Source organism: Loxodonta africana, chromosome 3 (assembly GCF_030014295.1).
Source record: "Loxodonta africana isolate mLoxAfr1 chromosome 3, mLoxAfr1.hap2, whole genome shotgun sequence".
Taxonomy (NCBI): Eukaryota; Metazoa; Chordata; class Mammalia; order Proboscidea; family Elephantidae; genus Loxodonta; species Loxodonta africana.
The window spans coordinates 43,021,824-43,043,247 of record NC_087344.1 but is presented as its reverse complement, the minus strand read 5'-3'; the positions used below and the strand labels follow the sequence as shown (position 1 = coordinate 43,043,247).

The window sequence follows — 21,424 nt, the reverse complement described above, 5'->3', positions numbered from 1 at the left end:
CCTCTTCTGTATTTATAAACTAATTTTAAATCAGGAGAAAGATTTGAGTTGAGGCCAGTGCCTTACAGCAGTCCTCTTGAAAGGTCTGGGAATCAGCAGTTTGGGGGATTTGCTGCTCAGCCAGTTAGAAACCTTTCGTGCCGCAGCCTGTCCCTGCATCTCCATCTTTTCTCCCAGGCTCTCAGCAGGGACTTTAGTAAATGTCATTCAACTTTGACTTTTGTTTGCTACAAGATAGAAAGTTCATTTACTAATTTAAGATAACATCCTTCTCGGGTGATTTTTTTTTCCATGCTCTTAAGAGTGGTAGAATGTTCTGAGATGTACCAGTGGTGGTGTAAAAAACGGCCACTTAGTGTTGATGAGACTTCTAACATCTTTGAGTCTATATTAAGCATTAATAGCACAATAAGTATTTCAGCAAATCAGAATTAAAGCCTTTAGCCTTTTTACATTTAAGAAGAGACTTTGATAAAATCATCCATTCATCATTCAGTTTTTCAGCAATAAACAAGATTAAATTCCTGGTCAAGCTAATTATTTGAGCAAATTAGGGACGTGATTTTTAAAAGGGCTTGTATGTTAACGTTTGTTAACAGTTTGTTTTTTAAAATAACTTTTAAGCATCAGTAGATTGAATAAAAGGTAAGTTCTAAAATGTACTATATTAAAATATATAGTATTTGTGCTAGCATACATATTTCTTATACTAACTTGAAGCCTTAGATTTTATCTCGCACATACTTTTTCATAGCTCTCCTGAATAATTTTTGTTCTCACAATTTGAAGGTTGGTTGTATTAGTTACCTGGGGTTGCTGTAACAATTTACTGTAAAACTGGATGGTTAAAACAACAGAAATTTATTTTCTCAGAGTCCTGAGGGCTGGAAATTTGAAATCAAGGTGTCTGCAGGGCCACGCTCCTTCTGGCTCTGTAGAGGAGAATCTCTTCTTGCCTCCTCCAGCTTCTGGTGGCTGTCGACAGTCCTGGGCTTATGGCTGCATCTCTGTCTTCACATTGCCTTCTCCTCTCTGTGTCTGTCTTCTCTTTGTCTGTCTCTTTCCTCTGCCTGTCTCTTATAAGAACCTTGTCATTGGACCTAGGGGCTACCCAGATAATCTAGCACGATCTTCTCATCTCAAGATCCTTAATCATGTTTGCAAAGATCCCTTTTTCTAGTAAGGTTACGTTCATAGGTTCTAGGAATTTGACATGGGTATTTTTTGGAGGGTCATTTTTTAGCCTACTACAGTTGTATTTGACTATTATATAAAATATTAAACAAAATAAATTAGAATACTTATTTAAATTTTTTGTGATAATTTATTTTTATTCCGTGTCTCTTTCCATCAGTTATAATCAGACTTTCTGATATTGAGAGTATAAAAATATCTTTAGTGGTGATATGATATTTCTGTAATATCTGAGGACATTCTATTTATAAAATACTATAAAGAGTGTTATTTGTCTTCTCAGAACAGATTTATTTGGATAACAAAATTGTCATTTATAACAGCCATTTTAATAGATTATATCCTGACCTACCACGTTGCCATGTTTTCCTTCCTCAGCCTCTACCCGGACCCCTGCAGCTCTGGGTGCAGCCTTTCCTAGTCCTAACCTGGCCTCACCAGAGTAGGGAGGGCATTTGCCCTTCCGCAACACTCGTGGGCAAGATCCAGTTGGTCTTGTGTTGGTTTCATCTTTGAGATGGGCTTGGGTAAGCTCAGGCTGCCCTTGAATATAACTTTCAGAAGCCTCTGCCATCTGCTCCAATTTCCAGTCCCACAACCCTGCCCTGTGCCCAGCCCTGCTGAACTCTGACAACGTGTCGCCCTTGTCAGCTTTTTCTCTAGGATACTGAATGTTTCCCTACAATTGGTCACTCACAGGGTCCTTAGATAACTACTCTGGACTACCCCTCCACTCTCTTCCCCTCCCCTCACCACAATACTTTGGACCACTTGTTATCCAAGCATTTTTTAGGAAGGTTAGCTCCCCCGCTCCAAGAAATGAAGTCTACATTTTCATATGTTCTCAAATCAAGTACCTTTACTTGATGCTTCTGAGTGACCATCACTGGTGGCCATTATAGCAATCATATGAGACTATTAGAGCTTAAGATCTTTGCTCTGTATACTTGTTTGTCAGGTTTTTTTGTGTGTGTCTTCCATAGTCAGGCTATCTTCTGTCACTACTCAGGCTTGAAATTGTAGAGTCTGATTTATTCTCTTGAAACCTGTTTTTGGAATGGGAAACCAGAATTGTGAGGCACCAAGTTTCTGAGGCTCTGATGAGGGGCTTCCATTGTTGGAAGGCACGACGTTGGTTGCCCAAAGGCTTTTTGCTTATTTCTTACTTATAAGCTCTGTTCTTGCTAAGATTTTCAGATAAAGAGCAGAAATTTTCTCAGCTCTGGAGCCTCACATGCTTTCAGTGTTTGCCTCCAAAGAATTGTAGAAAGTGTGGACTTGTTTACACAGCCATAAAACTACTTGTCAAAAACTAGCAACATTAAGGTTGTTAAGCCTCACTAGTTGGGAGCGGTGGTTTCTGTACCTAAATCCTCCTGGGTTGGAGTTAAAGTGGTTGTTGTTGTGTGCCATCAAGTCAATTCGGACTCATATCAACCCTGTATGTCAGAGAAGAACCCACAGAGCCGCTGGTGGGTTCGAACCTCTGACATTTCTGTTAGCAGTTGATCACTTTAATCATTGTGCCACCAAGGCTCCCCGGAGTTAAGTAGCTTCCTTTAAATGTTCTCTTAATACTGATGAAACTAGCCTTGAATTTATTTTTATTTTTTATTAACTGTCTAAAAGAAATCTGGTTAAATTTGACACATAGCCGACCTTTCTCATATATTTTCAAGAATAAGTTCACTAGTGCCAACATGAGATGGATCTAATTGTGTGTTTTCTGTCACCGTGTAGTCTTCTGCCCAATTTCCTGTTTAGAGCCTTACATATTTTTTTTCTGTTTTCAAAGCTATGAGGATGCTAGGACTAAGTGCAAACGTGTTTTAATTTTCACTTGTGGCTCTGAACCATTTCCACTGTGGTCAGACATAGGTCTTTCTAAACTGATAAATAATTATCCTTTAGAAAAACAACATAAACAGTCTAGATTAATGAATCTGCAAGTAATTTTTCTCTCAGTGGCCAGAGTTACAATCATTCTAAATCATTAAGCTGAGTCTTATCATTAGTAGATTTATTTGCTGTTTTAAGGAGTCATCCTAGTAGGAACAGTTGGCTAGCAGCCTAGATCCTCAGCATCCTTGTCTTCTTTATGTCCTGTGGCTAAACTCAAATACAGAAAGCAGGAGGAAAGATTCTGTTTTTAAGAAGTAAGGTTATTTACATGTTAACAGTGTAAATGATTAATTATCCATAACTTTATGTAAAGACTGTGGCATAAATTTTTCCAGCAAATATATAGGGACCTGAAAATTAACCCTGCTCCCTGGATGGTGCAAATGGTTAAACGCTTGATTTCTAGCCAGTAGGTTGACGATTTGAATCTACTTGGTGGCACCTGAGAAGACAGGCCTGGAGATCTGCTTCTGAAAGGTCATAGCCTTGAAAACCCTATGGAGCAATTTTACTCTGCATATGTGTGGTTGCCATGAGTTGGAATTGACTCAGTGGCAACTCACCACAGCAACAACCTTAACCCCGGAGGTGTAAGTGAAACCTATGGGTCACTGTTAAGTGCTTGACCTGGCGAATTTGGCCCAATTCAAATGGCTATATTGTTCGTTTTTTTATTTTGAAAAATTATGTTAATATTATTACTTTTAAAATTTTGCTTAGAATATTTTTAATATTTTGCCTTTTTAAACAAGTCCTTCTAAAGTAAAGGAATGTTAAACGCTGGGAAGTTCCAAAAATTGCCTACAAATAAAGAAAGGAAGAGTCCCATTGCTGATGCTGAGGAGGAAATCCCGGTCTCCTCTCTCCAGGCCGCTGCCCTTCCCAGTACTGCTTATTAACTCTCTCATCTGAGTTTCTTGGTTTCTCCAGACTCAGCGCTTCTCTGGGTTTCCAACAAATCACTAGCTTCTCTGTTGTTTCCCTTCTCAATCCCGTCTTTCCTCCTCTCTTGTAAATAATGTACAGTAAAACGCACTGTTGACATTCATTTCTGTGGGGCTCTAAGGCTTGTTCACTTTCTGTAGACATCACATGGAAGTCAAAGCCTGCTGTTAATTTAAAAAACAGATGCACTTCCTAGTGTCATCACGTGGTTACTAGAGGCTTTCGTCTACCTCTGCAGTAAAAGTTTCTTTCCTCATTTTTGGGTCTTCACACTTCTCTCTGTGCTGCTTCCCCTGACAGTCAGCCAGTCCTGTGCCTTTTTAGTTGGCCTTCCTAAGTGAACATTTGCTCTGCTCCAGGAATAAGCTCAGTGATGACCTGTGTTTCTCAGTGACATGCTGCCTAGGCATGTGACTGCTCCTAGAATAGGGTTTCTGATTTGTTTGATTTTGGTTGTTGCTATTCATTAATTATAGACGAGGTTAATCATATTTCACTAATCGTTAATCTTTAGATCCTACTCTGAAGTCATCCTGGATTTTCCAGGCAAAGTAAATGTTACCGCTATAAGTATTCCTTGACACTTTGTCTGTTTTTGTGATACCCTTAATTATGTTTTGTTAGTGTGCATGTCTTTTCTCGTCTTTGGGCTGCTGGTTCCCTCCTTCCCTCTACTCACCTTAATCCTCATCCCAGGTTAAGAGAAGACAGTGTCCTTGCTGTGCCATTGCAGCTGAAAGACAAGTCCTTGTGCCCATCATTCCCTCCAGATTGCCAGTTCTAAACTCTCCAGTGTAGACATTTCAGGCCAGGGGCTGAGTCTCAGTCTTCCTCCTAGAACCTGGGTTTATCTTAGAATCCTGGCTCTGCTACTTACTAGGGAAGTGGCCTTGAGCAAGATACTGAACCTCTCGGTTTCAATTCCTCACCTCCAGTGCTCTTGCCACAAAAGAGTGGTATGAGAAATGAAGAAATCCTAGTCATAAAGGCCTAGCCTAACACAGTTCTCAGTACACTGTGCAATGTCTGCAAGTGTTGGTCCCCCTCCTATCTCTTCCGTGATTCCAGGAGCTGGCGGAATTCTTACAATAGCTTAGTTATTGAGAAAGTGTTGGAGGAAGGGAGGGACAGCTGCTTCAGTTACTGTGTGTTTCCTTCTGAAAATTAGCTGGACCTTTTCCTCAACCCCTAGTCTCTGCAGTTAAATTTTGTGTCTTTGCCATTATCTCTAAAACATCCTCCCGTGAGAATATTTAGGGAAATATCCCTGTGCTTAAATGGAGCCCTGGTGGCGCAGTGGTTAAGAGCTCAGGCTGCTAACCAATAGGTAGGCAGGCCTAATCCACCAGCTGCTCCTTGGAAACCTTATGGGGCAGTCCTACTCTGTCCTATAGGGTCCTATGAGTCTAAATCGACTCGACAGCAACAGGTTTTGTTAGTGCTTAAATAGTATTATTTCAGTGACGATGGTTGAGCAGAAATAAACATTGTGCCTTTAGTTTTAATTCTAGTTTTTTAATGTCTGTCATATATATATTTTTTTAATTAGAATCAAGTCATTGGTGATATAGGTATGAACGAAAATATACTAATATCTGTGAACTATCATTTGTGAGGAACTTTCCTTTTATGTTTTGTCTTGAACAGATTTCAAAAGATCTTTGTCATTATGCTAATAATTGAAATAATTAAAACTGCATGAGTAGTTTTCAGACCTATTCCGCATCCCACTTCTTTTTCTAAGTTATCTTGGCATTTTCTTGCCATGAGTAAACAGTATATTTTGCATAGAGCAAAAGATTTTGGAAATGTAGTAACATTCTCAATGGACTGCAATTATTTAGTATTTAGCCTGAATACAGTCTAAGTCTGATAGGCTTTCTCTGTTTTTTTTTTTTTTTCTCTGCAGTTATTTTAATGGCTATAATTCCAAAAGGGTGCTTTGGAGTAGCAGAAATTGCCAGATGCAATACCATTTGATCTGAAAAGGTCACAGTAAAAGGGACATTTAAATTAAGTTATAAATTACAATTGAAGAACAATATTTTGATGTGTGAGACCAGAGATGTCAGAGCAGGGAGATGTAATTCATGGACTCATTATAGAACAGAGGTGCCTGACAGCTGAGCCATGCCAAAAGGAAAATTTATTTGCAACATCACGCAGACAGAAAATGGCAGCTAAGATGAGAAGCCAGAGTAGAAACTTGAAACCTTGTGGTAATACAGTACACGGAGTGTATGCTAATCAGACTGATTGAGATCCAGAGATGTTTAATGACTGCTGTAATATATTTGAGCTCTTTGGACTTGTGCACATTTTCAATCTTATTTGAATTAAAACCTCGTCCTTGCTTTATAAAAATCAGATGCCTCTCTGTTTAATGTACAGATTTGCTGAAATTTCAGAATTGTGTTTAGGCAGGAGAGTTAAAGCTTAAAACAAGATTTCCATACATGGCAGCCTTGAGGAAGGATATAATTTAATGTTTATAGCAATCCATGAGAAGTTCAATCATGAGTTAATTAAACTGTAGGCAGTCATTAAGTGTTATTTATTCTTTCGAGAAGCCTGCCAGTAAAGCACTTATATATATTAAATTACAGAAAGTAATAAGCAGGAAATGATTTGTCAGGCAGAGTGAGAGTAGCAGATTCAACTTGGGCAATTATGCAGAAATGTGTTTTCTTTTTGTGGCGTGATCCTGCTAATCACGGGGAGGTCAGAGGCTGCAGTGAGACAACTGTGTCTGCAGTCTCTGGCATAGTTGGCTCTCCTGACCCTGTGGTTGTTTGAGTAGTCTTAGGTAAGAGCCATGAAAGTAAAGTATTACTCCCCGTGATGATACTAGGATCCAGTGTCATTAAGTATTATTTATTCTTTCCAGAAGCCTGCCAGTAAATATTTATTTTACTTTTCGGAGTATCTTGACACCTCGTCTCTCATTTAATGCTTTCCATAGTTCTCTGACACTGGTGAGGGCTAGTATTATTAGGCCCATTTAACAGATGAAACTGCAGCTCAGCTGATTTGTGACCAAGCTGGAAACAAGAATCTTTCTCCTGCCTCAAGTCCTGTGCTTTTCTCCCTACTCTGCAGAGGCATTTGAAGGTTTATATACAAGAGCCTGCTGAGCACCTGGAGGCCTATGCACCTGGCTAGGTGTGCCCCGTTACATATGGCACACTATCTTTGGCTCTAAATGAGTCACTGTAGTGGTTCCGTTCATTACAGTGGAGCCAAACCAGAAGTTCGTTACTCAGAAGCTGCTCTTGTTTTAGCACCAGAGTCCCCTTCAGTGTCCATCATCAGCTGTCAGGCATCTCTGTTCTGTAATGCACCCCTGGATTACATCTCCCTGCTCTGATATCTCTGGTCTCACATCGAAATATTGTTCTTCCATTGTTTTCTCATGCCTGTCTTTGCACATCACTGCATCTCCACTGCGAGGGCAGCCACTGGCATGAGGAGCCGCCCCGTAACTCTCTGTTGAACGAATGGAAGACAGAATATAGTATGAGCACCTTAGTCTGAGGCTGGGGCATTCCACTGGACTATGCCAGCGCTCCCCAGATGTCAAGGCAGAAGGCGTGATGCAAGAGGGCTGGGCATCTGCTAGGCGAGAGTTCCTGTTTGCGCCTCCAGGAGGATCGAACCAATAAGAAGGAAAGAACACTTAGTTGAGGAACTTGTGAGGCAAGCCCAGGGGGCCCAAAGGGCAAATTGATGGAAAACAGCAAAAGGTGTGGTTAAATGATAAAGTAACATTTCCTTATCAAATTCCCCAGCTAAAAGAGCTTGACCTTTGGTTTGTGGGGAAACAGGCTTTTCTTGTGTGGAACTGCAATTGTGTGGTTGATAGTGATATGGACAAGAGGCAGATTTATAAGTAAATGTTCCCTTGAATATTGGATTAAAAAAAATTATTGGTGAATTTGGTAACAGTGGCTCCTGCTAAACGACGTTGTGCTGTAGTGGCCGGTGGGGTGATAGCGATGGTGTAAGATCTAAGCCCAGCAGCTCTGAAAGACTGAAAGCTGCTTGAGTCGGAATGCTCTATCTTGGTCCCTGTGTTTTGCAATGGTAGCTTTTCCCAGTAGTTCCAAAATGTACAATTCTCTACACTCTACATTAAAATTGCATGTAATCCCAGATTTTACCAGCCTGACTTGGCTGCAGAATGGACAGAAAGATATAATTATATTGCTTTAATTGCTTTTCCGTGGCTACAAAGTGAAGCTCTAAGACATTTGAGGCCTCCCCCACTCCTGTCTTTACTGCAGTTTCTTCGAACAACTTTATCTAAGGAAATGGTAGAAAATCTTATTCACTTTAAAGAACCTTTTACCTTAGCACTATTGGGAAGTCTGCACTGAATGCGATGACTATGTAGATGTACCTGTGTGGTTGTGATAAGCATTCAAAATTTGAAACTCACATAACGTTTTTCACAAAATGAAATAATTTCAGTCCTTCAGAGCTCAATGCTAAACCTGTTGCCATCGAGTCGATTCCGACTCGTAGTGACCCTATAGGACAGAGTAGAACTGCCCCATAGAGTTTCTAAGGAGCACCTGGTAGAATCGAACTGCAGACCTTTTGGTTAACAGCCATAGCTCTTAACCACTATGCCACCAGGGTTTCTCCATGCTGAATTAGAAGGGAATAATTTTTTTTTTAATAATTTTTATTGTGCTTTAAGTGAAAGTTTACAAATCAAGTCAGTCTGTCACATACAAGCTTATATACGCCTTACTACATACTCCCATTTACTCTCCCCCTAATGAGTCAGCCTGCTCCCTCCTTCCAGTCTCTCCTTTCGTGACCGTTTTGCCAGTTTCTAACCGTCTCTACCCTCCCATCTCCCTTCCAGACAGGAGATGCCAACACAGTCTCAAGTGTCCACCTGATACAAGTAGCTCACTCTTCATCAGCATCTCCCTCCAACCCATTGTCCAGTCCCTTCCATGTCTGCTGAGTTGTCTTCTGGAATGGCTCCTGTCCTGGGCCAACAGAAGGTTTGGGGGACCATGACTGCCAGGATTCTTTTAGTCTCAGTCAGACCATTAAGTCTGGTCTTTTTATGAGAATTTGGGGTCTGCATCCCACTGTCCTCCTGTTCCCTCAGGGATTCTGTTGTGCTCCCTGTCAGGGCAGTCATCGGTTGTAACCGGGCACCATCTAGTTCTTCTGGTCTCGGGATGATGTAAGTCTCTGGTTCATGTGACCTTTTCTGTCTCTTGGGCTCATAATTATCTTGTGACCTTGGTGTTCTTCATTCTCCTTTGATCCAGGTGGGTCGAGACCAATTGATGCATCTTAGATGGCCGCTTGATAACATTTAAGACCCCAGACTTCAAAGTGGGATGCGGAATGTTTTCATAATAGAATTTATTTTGCCAATTGACTTAGAAGTCCCCTTAAGCCATAGTCTCTAAACCCCCGCCGTTGCTCTGCTGACCTTTGAAGCATTGAGTTTATCCCGGAAACTTCTTTGCTTTTGGTCCAGTCCAGTTGAGCTGACCTTCCCTGTGAAGGGAATAATTTTAAATGACGGTTTTTAGAGACATAAGATAGCCAGTATTTTGGTAAATTTAACACATCTAATTTACATGAGGAATACAGTTAAAATATCCAGTTTAGCTCTTCCTCGAACATTATTCTTTCCCCCATCTGAAGAAAGAAAATCCTCAGGAGTGAACTTTCTCATGATGAAGAAAGCAGATAAAACCCAGGCTCTTAGGACCCTAGAGATTGGATGGAACATTTAGATAGCTGTTTCATACTAGGCCCGCCAGTTCCCTGGTGATCTAGTGGCTAGGTAGGATTCGGTACTTTCACTGGCACAGCTGGCATTTGATTCCTGGTCAGGGAGGAGTCTTTGGAAACCCTGGTGGTATAGTGATTAAGTGCTTGACGGCAACAGGTTTGAGTTTTTTTGGTCATACTAGGATTGCTGTGAGTTGAAATTGACTTGATAGCAACAGGTTTGGTTTGGTTTTGGTCACACTAAGACAGTAGTTTTATCTACTTTCACAGTTTTTTATACCATTCATAATCATACATTCCTGATATCTGTTATCTATCTGTGTCACTCACAGCTCTGTCCTCAGCACCTAGAATAGTGGCTGGCACAGTTTAGTGCTCAATATTTGTTGAAGAATAATGTCCTGAATGCCATTAATTTTCCCGAAGTGCTCTAAAGATAGCCTTCACTGTTGTGAAGCTGTGTAGGCCATAACAACGTTTAATATGTTAAAAGTATAATTAAAGTACTTCAAATATGTAAAGCTCTCTCTTCTCATTTTCTCAGGCAAGATTGCTAAAAGGTGGAAATAAATGTTTGTAACATTGAGAGTGCCCCTTTGGAAAGATTTTTTCTTGGTTTGTAAGATGAGGGTATGCCAGAATAGCACTTGTCCCAGCTTTTTGTGGTAGGCGGTATGAATTATTGATGACAGCACAGTAATGGCGTAACTTTATTCAGTAATTGTTTTATCACTGTTGATAAATAGTCTTAAAATATGTGTTTGTGTAGCGGTGGGAGGGATTTTAGGCGCTATAAACTGGGTAAATATTTTTTGGGTTTATGTCATGGAAAGGTCAGGAGTTGGAATATTTTAAGGGGACAGGCAGACCAGGGAATCATTGAAAGAGAAAAAAATACTTGTTACTTAAAAAACAGAGCAGTGGAAGAAAGCTCAGTTTACCACATAAATTGCAGCAGCTCCCTTAGGGAAAAGTGTGATCTGAAATATCTGTAAAGGAAGTGTGAATGCTAGGGTATGTTTAGGGAAAAATGCTTCTCCCTCTAATAAGCACGTTAGTCAAACGTTAGCTGAGGGGCATTGTGCCTCTCTAAAAAACCAACCAGCTAACAACAAGTTCACCCAGTTATTTGAAAGATCTCTTCCAGCCGTAGTTGAAGGCTTTTCTTGGTTCAGGATCATCGTGATATTTTGATTTAACTTCATCTACCCAGCGGTTCACCTTTAGAGTGGGCCTTATGGTCTCATGAGTAATCTCCTGTTACCAGCCACTTAAGATTTAAAATTTTTTTCTGTGCACTGTACCAGAGTTTGAATCAAATTTTATGAAGTACTAACGTGGATAATTACGTGAAACCAATGGTTTTTATTGTTTGATAAATGTTTTTTGTATCTCTGAAGTTACTCTCTGTCTCTAAAATTGATGAAAATTGAGAAAGAGATTGCTTCATTTCTGTCTCTAAAATTGCTGAAAATTGAGAGACTGCTTCATTTTTTTCCTTTCCTTTTGCTTTTTTTTAATAAATAGCTATTACTCATTTAGCACATACTATTTTTTTTTTATGTGCCTGGTTGGAGCCCTGGTGGTACAGTGGTTAAGGACCTGGCTGCTAACTGTGAAAGGCTGGCAGTTTAAATCCACCCAGTGGCTCTGCGGGAGAAGGATGTGGCAATCTGCTTCTGTCAAGATTGCAGCCTTAGAAACCCTGTGAGGCAGTTCTGCTCTGTCCTGTAGGGTCACCATGAGTTGGAATTGACTCGACGGCAACGGGTTTGGTTTTTTATGTGCTAGGTACAGTTCTAAGCAATTTCCATGTATTTTCTAATGTTATGCTCACAGTAACCCTAAGAGGTAGATGTTGTACCCATTTTTAAAGTTGACTAAATTGAGGCATCAAGAGGAAAAGTAACTTGCCCAAGGTGACACACCTAGTCAGTAGTACAGCTAGAATTTAAACCCAGGCAGTCTGGTTCCAAAGTCTGTAGTTTTTAATCATTCTCCTTATGATTACACATTTACTATAATTTTAAGAATTTATGATTTGATTAATTTAAGTTGATTTCAAATTTATCACTAAGATGTGTGTGTTTTTTACTTAAGTAGGCTTGCTTTAAAAAAAAAATTCAATTCTAATCCATGTTTTTAAGCTCTCTCATTATGAACCCTCACTATATAATAGAACTTGGCAAATAATCTACTTGTTCTGTGTATAAGGCAAAATAAGAAAATCTATTTTTATTTTAATATTTTTATACCTCTGAAAGGAGGCTATATTGGACAGTTCTCAAACATTTGTAAATTATAGTGGTATTTTTAAAATAGTCTAATGGTGGAATGTCATAAAAATAAATTCATATTACATACAGCCCCCCACACTGTACCACCACTCCTAAGCAGGAGCCAATATGGATCATTGCTGTAGGTTTTTACGAATAGTTGATTTTCTGTTACAGCTAACATATCCTGGACTTTTTTGGACAGTCTTGATTTAAAATAAATTGTTGCCCTCCAACTGCAAGAATGCCCTGGAAATTTTAATTTTCAATACTTTCTGTTTCACTAAGTGAACACTGAAAGAAGGTATTTGTGATATCCCTTCCGATAGCAGCTGAATAGTTAGAAAAATGAGGGACCTGCCGGGGATGTGTCAAGCATTCATTTATTCATTTCATTCAGCAATTACTGGAGGTAGGCGTACTGTGTGCCCAGCCCCGGGCCTACTGCAGTTGCTGAGAAGGCAGTTGAAGAATAAACACAGGACTCTCTCTACTTGTAGTTTCATAGTTCTTTGCCCTCATCTAGATGATAGTAGTTATTATAATCTCCTTGATCCTGTCATTTTGTGTGACAGGATCCGTATAACACATCCCCGCTAGTTTGTGAGTTTCCTGGGAATAGGAACTGGGACTTACTAAGGTTTGTATCCTCCCAGCACAGTGCCTTTCTTGTGCTGGGTATTTAGTGAATGCTTGTGAATGGTTCAAATAAGGGACTGATGCACAGGTGAAAAGATCAGAATGCCCCTCCATGAGGACAGGGATTTGTTTGCCTGTTTTGTTCACTGTTGCATTCCCAGGGCCTAGTTCATTGCTTGGAACATAATAGTCACTTAGTTAACAGAAGGCGGAATGAATTCAAATGAACTGAGATTTAGACTTGGGTTGGGTCCTATAGGGTCGTTGTGAGTTGGAATCAACTCAAAGGCAATGCGTTGTTTTTTTTGGGGGGGAAGGGGGTCTATATGGGGCAACAGCTGAAGGCATATACTTGTTATTTGTTCATTTAGCAAGTGTTGCTGGAGTATCACCTTAGGGGCTGTGTTATGCACTGGAAATACTAGGCTTAGCCAAAACAGAGACAGCTGTTATGTCAGAGGATCTTTCTACCTGCTACTTCTCTCCTACATCAGCACGTTGGGACTCAGGAACAGGTGGAGTGAGAAAAGTTTATTAGATTTGAGGAGACGTAAGTTTTTTTTAAGTCTGGTCCTAAAGGGAATGTGTAGATAAACCAACATTTTCATTCGTATGTACTGAAAAATTAGCATACTATTGCAGAATTTTCTTTAGGAAGCTGTTGCATTTTAGGCACTGTAAATTATTTCCGGTGAAATTACTGCACTTTGAAAGATTTAAATGCTAAAGGGAAAGGGCACAATCTAGTATGTCTTTAGGTACTTTGGGGAGAGTAGAACAAGAGTGAGGGTCAGCCTGACTGAGTTTGAGTCCTGGCTCCACCACCTACTGATACAATGTGATGAGCACCTTTACTTGATCTTTTTATGCCTCAGTTTCCTCATCTGTAAAATGGAGTGATTGTAGTTCCTGTCCTGTAGGATTAAATGAGAGACTACCTTCCTCATAGGATTAGTATGATAATGAGTGTGTGTAATGTGATTAGCACTGTGCCAGACCAAATGCTCTATAGCTGGTTGTTACTGTTCTTCTTAATCCTATTCCTATTTTTGCCCAAATGTTCTCCTCCTTACCTCTCCCAGAACAGCTGGAACTGGGAGATGGTTGGAATGAGAACCATTACCATGCTGACTAAAATGATTGCAGGTCAGTCTGTCCCTTTCTTGATTCTTCTATTAAGAGAATAACTGCAAGGCTTGCTTTGTATTAACTTGCTTCCAATTTTGTTTTTTTGGTGCAGTTAACTAAGTTTGTGTTTGTTTTAGCTACATGAAAGTGGCTATGATGCTGGCAAAGCCCTGCAGCGCCTGGTAAAGAAACCTGTGCCCAAGCTGATTGAAAAGTGCTGGACTGAGGATGAAGTGGTGAGTGCCGACGGCATTGACCTTGTCTGTGTCACTGGGGTGTTTGCTTCTCGGTATGCAACCTCCGTGCTACTTGGGGAACAGGGTTCATTCAGAACAGTCAGCCATTTGTATGGTGGATCATCCACCATGCCCTTCAGTCAAGGGGTAGACAGCCTTTCAGCCTTATAATTGTACAGAATTGATTTCAGTAAGTGTAGATTCCATAGCTGATGGGAAAGTGTCCACCATGCTTCATGGAAAGGCAGAAGAAATTGATAGTTACTCTTAAAAACCAGTTAATTTTGGTCTGTTTTTGGTGCAAGCTGGCTTTTGATATCTCACTATTTGGAAACACAAACATGTTAAAACCAGTTGATACGTAACCTAGACTAGGTCTGGTAGCTTGTTTTTATTTTGAGGGCTGGCAAGACCCCTAACCTACTGAAGGATATTAATCAAAAGCAGGAAGCAGAGATTGAATAAATAAATACAATGAATTTTAAATATCCATTCTGTTGCTCTGGCCCATTAAAGGAGGTGGGAAGGGAGAGAGAAATGTGCCCACAGATACATATTTGCAAACTCATATAGTCCTGTACCAGCAGACAGCCTTCAGAAAGCTACATCTCCATCTTGTGACTCTTAAAAGGTATTGCTGTAAAAGGCTTACAGATTTCTTGTGCTTTCGCAAATACAGCATTCAAAAGGAGTCTTAACAGTTGGCATTTCCCCTTTAGGTTGAATGAAATTAAGATGAAGGCTGGCATTGATTCACATATTGATTGCAGGTTCCTTGCCTACATTTTGAAATATGTGGTTTTCTGATCCTGCTGTCTTTTATCTATTCAGCAGTATTTACTGAGTGCCTACTGTGTGCCAGGTACTGTGCTAGGCACCATATTGAGAAGAACACAAAGTCCTCTCATGAGTCTTAAATGTGTTAAGAAGACCATCCCTAAGTCAATATATGTCAAGTGGTGGTGGTCCATGCGCTGGGGAAAAATAGAGTAGGGTAATGAGGATGAGGAGTAAACTGGGTGGGCCGTTATTTTATGTAAGGGAGTCAGGGAAGGCCTGGTAAGTAACATATGAGCAGAGACCTTAGTGAAGTGAGGAGATGAGCCTTCTAGATATCAGGGAGAAGGAAATTCTAGGTCCTAGCGTGAAAGCATGCTTGGCATGTTCAAGAAATAGGCAGAAATGTGTCTGGAGAGCAGTGAGGAGGGGGAGTGTAGGAGACGTGAATGGTGGGCAGGAGGGGGTGGATTGGGTGTGGCTCCGTAGAGCCCTCTTCAGGGCTATGCCCTTTGCTTGGCGTGAGCAGATTCTGAGTAGAGGATGTCACTCGAGGGGACAGTGGCTGTCATTCTGGCTGCTGAGCTGAGAGTAGAATATGGGGGCTGTTGTGGTAGTGCAGGCCAGAGACCAGTGATTTAGTAGGAAGTAGTGGTGGTGGTGGTGAGAAGTGGTGAAATCCTGGATAGATTTTGAAGGTCGAGCCAAGAGAATTTGCTCACAGAATGACTATGGATGATGGGAGAGGGTGGGGTCGGAGGTATGGGGGAAAAGCAAGGTGGCAGCAGAGATGGACTAAAATGGGATTTGAAGGTTTGGTCATAGCGTGCCAGTTGAAGAGTCCTTGAAGGTTCTAAGTTTATCAGATTTATGATGAAGTTAGTGTAGCTTGTTTTGAAATAAAAAATTAAAACTCTTACATGAATAGTAAAGAAATGAAAATTGCATTAAACATTTTTTTTAATTATTCAGACAATAGCCAAAGTAAAAATGTTAAACTTAGTTGTTTGAAAAGTCATATTGGTGATATTTCTTACTGTAAACTTATTTATGTGAGGAGATGAGGTTGCATAGGTATAATTTTAAAATTCTACAAAAAGCTTTTGTGGAAATAAGGAGATAAAAAGGACAGAATGAATGTGTAAAATGTGACTGTTTATCCAGACTTTCCAAGATTTTGTTCAGTCTTCTTGTATCCAATTGCTGCGGCCCAACTCATTATATGCTTTAGGTCCTTGCTCATACGTGTAACCATGACAATTTCTCCTAGTCCTTATTCTCCTTTAGGTCTTGAGTGTAATTCTTTTCTCTCTTCTGTCTCCATTTCATTTTGGTGCCAGGGTTCTCCAGAGAAACAGAACCAATAGGTTATGTATATGTATATATATAGAGAGAGAGTTATTTTAAGGAATTGGCTCATGCTGTTGTGGGTGTTGGCAAGTCTGAAATCTGTAGGGCAGTTAGGCAGGCAGGCAAGCTGGAAACTCATTTTTTTTTTTTTTTTATTGTGGGTGTTGGCAAGTCTGAAATCTGTAGGGCAGTTAGGCAGGCAGGCAAGCTGGAAACTCAGGGGAGAGTTTTTAGGTTGCCTTCTTGAGTCAGACACCCTTAGAGCAGGCCAGCTGGCTGGAAACTCTTGCAGGATTTCTATGTTGCAGTCTTGAGACAGGCTCCCTTCTCTGAGAAACCTCAGTGTTTGCTCTTAAGGCCTTCAGCTGATTTGATGAGACCCACCCACGTTATGGAGGATCATCTCCTTTATGTAAACTGCGGTCATTATAAATGTTAATTATATCTGTAAGAATACCTTCCCTGCAACATCTAGACTCTTGTTTGACCAAACACTGGACACCACTCCCTGGCCAAGCAGACACATAAAATTAGCCATCACAGTGCTCTATCTCCTTTTCCTTCCTCCCTGCCCCTTCTGACTGTTGCTGTTTTCAGTCATGACTTCCAGCTCCTTGTTAGTTATGACCCTTCTTCTCTTCTTCCTTTATTTCTGCCTTGTTATCATTTCCTCTGGAATTTCTAAAATCCACAGCACCAAGTAGTCTCTTGGTTAGCTATCACTATAACTCTCACACACAGCAGCCAGCCATTCCCTTTGGTTCCATCCTTGTCTACACCATCTTATTTAACAAACTTCCTTTCCCTGCAGCACTTGCTCGTATCAGGTAAGATGTTGACTGTATCCAATTGCTGCTGCCCAAGGATTTTTAGCAGCTGACCCTTACGTATCAGAAAGAGCTTGCCTTTATTTTGAAAAACGAAACATGACTTCAAAGTGGTCTACATTCGTGCACATGATAATGATCTTTAACTGCATAAATCTTTGTTCGTCTGGGCTCATTTTTACTGTTTGCTTCTTGTTTTAAAAAAGTTTTGAGAAATGTTTTGGCAGTCATCCAGCCTTGGAAGTGCCTCAGGACCAAACTGTTCCCTTGTTTATAGGAAGTTAAGTTTCACTTTCTAAAGCCTCAAAAGAGAAATAAGAGTGAGTGAATAGTTGATTGATAAACTGAAGGAAGTTTCTGATGAATGTGTCCAAATCAAATCTTTGACTAGTTTTATGTCGCAATAAGGCTTTGGCTGTGTGTGCCTGTGGCCCCCTTCTGTGGAATTTACCGCATTTGCTTTACCCAGGAGTCATAAGAATAAGGAAAACAAATGTGTCCCAGCTAAAGTAAGTGCATGAATGAGCCTACCTTCCCTTTTTTGCCCTCCCGCTCTTCTGTATACTTGAAACGTTCTAGTTATTTTTAAACGTTGTTGCTTCTGGTATATTAATTTTTTTACCCAACTCCTATCTAAAATCCATGATGTTGTTTTCGTTTGCATTCATAAGAATATTTTGAAGCTGCTGCCACCTGCCCCTATCAGAGGGTTGGCGGAACAAGCCCTTGATGGTGTGACTCTCTAGCTGTGCCACCGACGGACATGCCTGTGCACCTCCTGAGTCTCTCGGGGCCCTGCCCTTTGTACAGACCACCGCTCTCTCCTGCCAGTCCAGACCCTAACCATCCTTCAAGGCTGATCTTCATCTCTATTTACATCATTTATTTGCCTTTTTATGCTGGCTTTTGTGGCACGATGACCAGCTGTTTCTCATTATCTCCATTTCTGACTTGATTGTCTTGTCCCTCCTTCTAGTTCGTAAACTTACTAAGTGAGGACAGTGCTTCTCTTTATTAGAGGCTTGTAAAATATTGATGACCTTTACTCATACTTATACTTTTTAAAAGATCATTTACGGTAATTAATCTAGCATTTAAAAACTTCTGTTACCGTTAGGTGCCGTTGAGTCAGTTCCAACTCACCATGACCGTATGTACAACAAAATGGAAACACTGTCCGATTCTGCGCCATCATCACAGTTGTTGCTATGTTTGAGCCCATTGTTGCAGCCATTGTGTCAGTCCATCTCCTTGAGGGTCTTCTTCTTTCTCACTAACCCTCTAGGTTACCAAGCATGATGCCCTTTTCCAGGGACTTACCCTTAGCTGTCTAGTTGATTTCGACTCATAGCAACCGTGTAGGACAGAGTAGAACTGCCCCAAGGAGCGCCTGGTGGATTCGAACTGCTGACCTTTTGGTTAGCTCTTAACCACTATGCTACCAGGGTTTCCAGGGACTAGTCCACCCTAATAATATACCCAAAGTATGTGAGACGAAGTCTCACCATCCTCACTTTTAAGAAACATTTTGGCTGTACTGCTTCTTCCAAGACAGGTTTGTTCATTCTTCTGGCAGTCCATGGTATATTCAATATTCTTCACCAATACCATAATTCAGTTGCATCAGTTCTTTAGTCTTCCTTATTCATTGTCTAGCTTTTGCATGCATATGAGGTGATTGAAAATACCATGGCTTGGGTCAGGTGCACCTTAGTCTTCAAGGTGACACCTTTGCTTTTTAACACTTTTAAGAGTCTTTTGCAGCAGATTTGTCCAATGCAATGTGTCTTTTGATTTCCTGACTCTTGATTCCATGGGTGTTGATTGTGGATCCAAGTAAAACTAAATCTTTGACAACTTCAGTCTCTTCTCTGTTTATCATGATGTTGCTTATTGGTCCAGTTGTGAAGATTTTCGTCTTCTTTATGTTGAGGTGTAACTCATACTGAAGACTACTGTCTTCAGTAAGTGCTTCAAGTCCTCTTCACTTTTAGCAAGCAAGGTTTTGTCATCTGCATATCACAAGTTGTTGATGAGACTTGCTGCAGTCCTGATGCTGCGTTCTTTGTATAGTCCAGCTTCTCAGATTACTCGATAAGCATAAAAACTGAATATTAAAAACTTTTAATAGTTAATAATTATGAATCAACATTAAAGAGAAAAGCTTTTACATGCACCCAGAGCTGACCTCCCAAATTACTACTACTGTTGCTGCTAATAGTAATAATATCACCCAACCTTTGATAGTGTGAGCTTAGGTGTGGTATTAAAAGTTGCCTTGGTGCTGAGATACTTTAAATCATTTTGAACTGAAGCCAGAATGTGTCAGTTTCTGTCAAATTCTAGACTGGAAAATTGACAGGTGAACTCTGCTTTAATGGAGTGATTGTGGGAAACACCTTGGAAAAGACTTTCAGGTTAAATAAACAAGGTCAGCTCATAGAAGCATTTCTGAAGAAATACTAGGTAAATTCATGAAGCTTGTTAAATAAGATGGTGTGGGTAAGGATGGAACCAAAGGGAATGTCTGGCTGCTGTGTGTGAGAGTTATAGTGATAGCTAACCAGTTTCACTTATATTATGCTAAAAGTATTGTTTGTTTTTAGGAAGTCATTCAAATCGGTAGAACTTATGAAGAGAAAGAGGAAGAAATACAAATCAGAACTTAAAAAAAAAGAAAAACTGTGGATTATTAGGTTTTTAATTAAACATGATGAACACATTTAAATATAACACAAAGGCCCCAGGCTGAACTGCACCTAATCGAAACAGATTAAGTCACCCTTCCATGCTTGGATAGTTATTAATTCTGTTCATTTATGCATGCAAGCTGAAGGTAGCATTTGCTGCTGTTGTGTTGTTGCTTATTGCACTGGGATTCCATTGCTGCTTGATGCTGTGCTCTTAATTAGCATTCAGCTGTTGGTTATGGAAATACTGGGGATGCTAATTGAATTCTTTTTTAAAATTCAGGGCCTGCATTTTCCTTGTGGAGTCAGGGAGTTTGGCCTGACTTGCAAGATTGTAAGGTTGGGTGCTCCACTGAGCTGTGCATTTCACCCTTTGCTTTCCATCTACTTGGCTGGAGTTGGTTTTTGAAATTATTTTCATGTTGAATTAGCTTTTAGCAAAAATTAGCTTGTGACAAAACTCCGGGTGTTACACAAGGTGAAGGTTTTGCTGCTTCCGATATTACTGGAGGGTGTTTCTTTTTCGTCCTGGGTAACTGTAGCTTTTATCTCCAAATTTACCACCCTTTAAATATTTTATACCAATTTTGAGGTAATATGTTATGAGCAACCTAGATACAAATAACCTATGAAATTTTTTATCCAAAGAGAGTTCATCATTGGTGGTGATTAACCTTAATTGCCCACGTACATGGATTTACAAGTTCATAAATTTTAAAACATCTAAACCTTCCTTCATTTTAAACTGCTGCTTATCATGAATATAAATGAAAATCCTTCTTTCAAAATTTACAAGACATGGTGAGCTAATTTTCTGAATATTTGTAATCCAATGAACTCATGTGGCCGGTCAGGGAATTACTTACACAGAATACCCACATCTATTTGCACGGTGTCTTTCCCCAGCATCATCTTCCAATGCCTTTGTTACGCCCTTTTTGGAACGTCGGCTCCAAAAAAAACATTGTTTTCATTGTTCACTCTTTTCATGCCAGGCATCTGGTTGTGCCAGAAGACAGAGCTGCTTAGTGAGGCAAAAATACAATGAATTTTATTTGCTGTTTGTGTGGTAGCTGTAGAAAATGGAATTAACAGCAAAACCAAAGTTCAGGTCCTATAGCAGCAGGGGATTGTGGAGGTGACAGCAGAGAGGGGAACAATGACAAAGGAGAAGAGAAGCATCCACAGCCCACAGTTATCATTACATGGGTCTTTAAGATGTCCATAATACTGGTCTTTAGTTTTAAATTTTATATCTGCAACTAAGGGAAGATTTAATTATGTGATATTAATTTTAGGAATATAGTAACATTTCCAGAATTGCTGGCCATTTTATGTAGTCATTCAAAGAAAGATGATGTTAACAGGATCCTGTAAGTCATCTAATATGAACCCATTCAGTGTCTTCTCCTTTTTTAAATTGTATGTGCTGTTTTCCTCTTGTTAGAGCATCATTATAAAAAACATTAAAGAGGATTTTAAAACTCACAGCTAACATACCATCACTCAAATATAGCAGTTGATTTCTTGCTCTCTTCCGGACTTTGTTCACGTATAGACATGGTTATATGCAATTATGATCTTAATTTATGCACGGTTCTGCATATATATAAATTGAATCATAACATTGAAATTCCCACTTTCTAAAGAAATTTTCATTTAAAGAAATTTTAGAATTCACTTGGAAACTT

General features: G+C 40.0%; 1 protein-coding gene across 23 annotated transcripts in view; it reads left to right on the top strand.

The window, feature by feature from the left end:
- Positions 1 to 21,424, top strand: part of RERE (arginine-glutamic acid dipeptide repeats) — a 473,241-nt gene that overhangs the window by 341,707 nt on the left and 110,110 nt on the right. For 21 of the 23 annotated variants that reach the window (XM_023552093.2, XM_064281194.1, XM_064281210.1 and 18 more), the window contains one exon: positions 13,991 to 14,089. The exons of the other annotated variants lie outside the window; for them this stretch is intronic. In XM_023552093.2, coding sequence (XP_023407861.2) covers positions 13,991 to 14,089 — 99 coding nt within the window. The remainder of the gene's footprint in view (positions 1 to 13,990; positions 14,090 to 21,424) is intronic. 23 annotated transcript variants of the gene reach the window in all.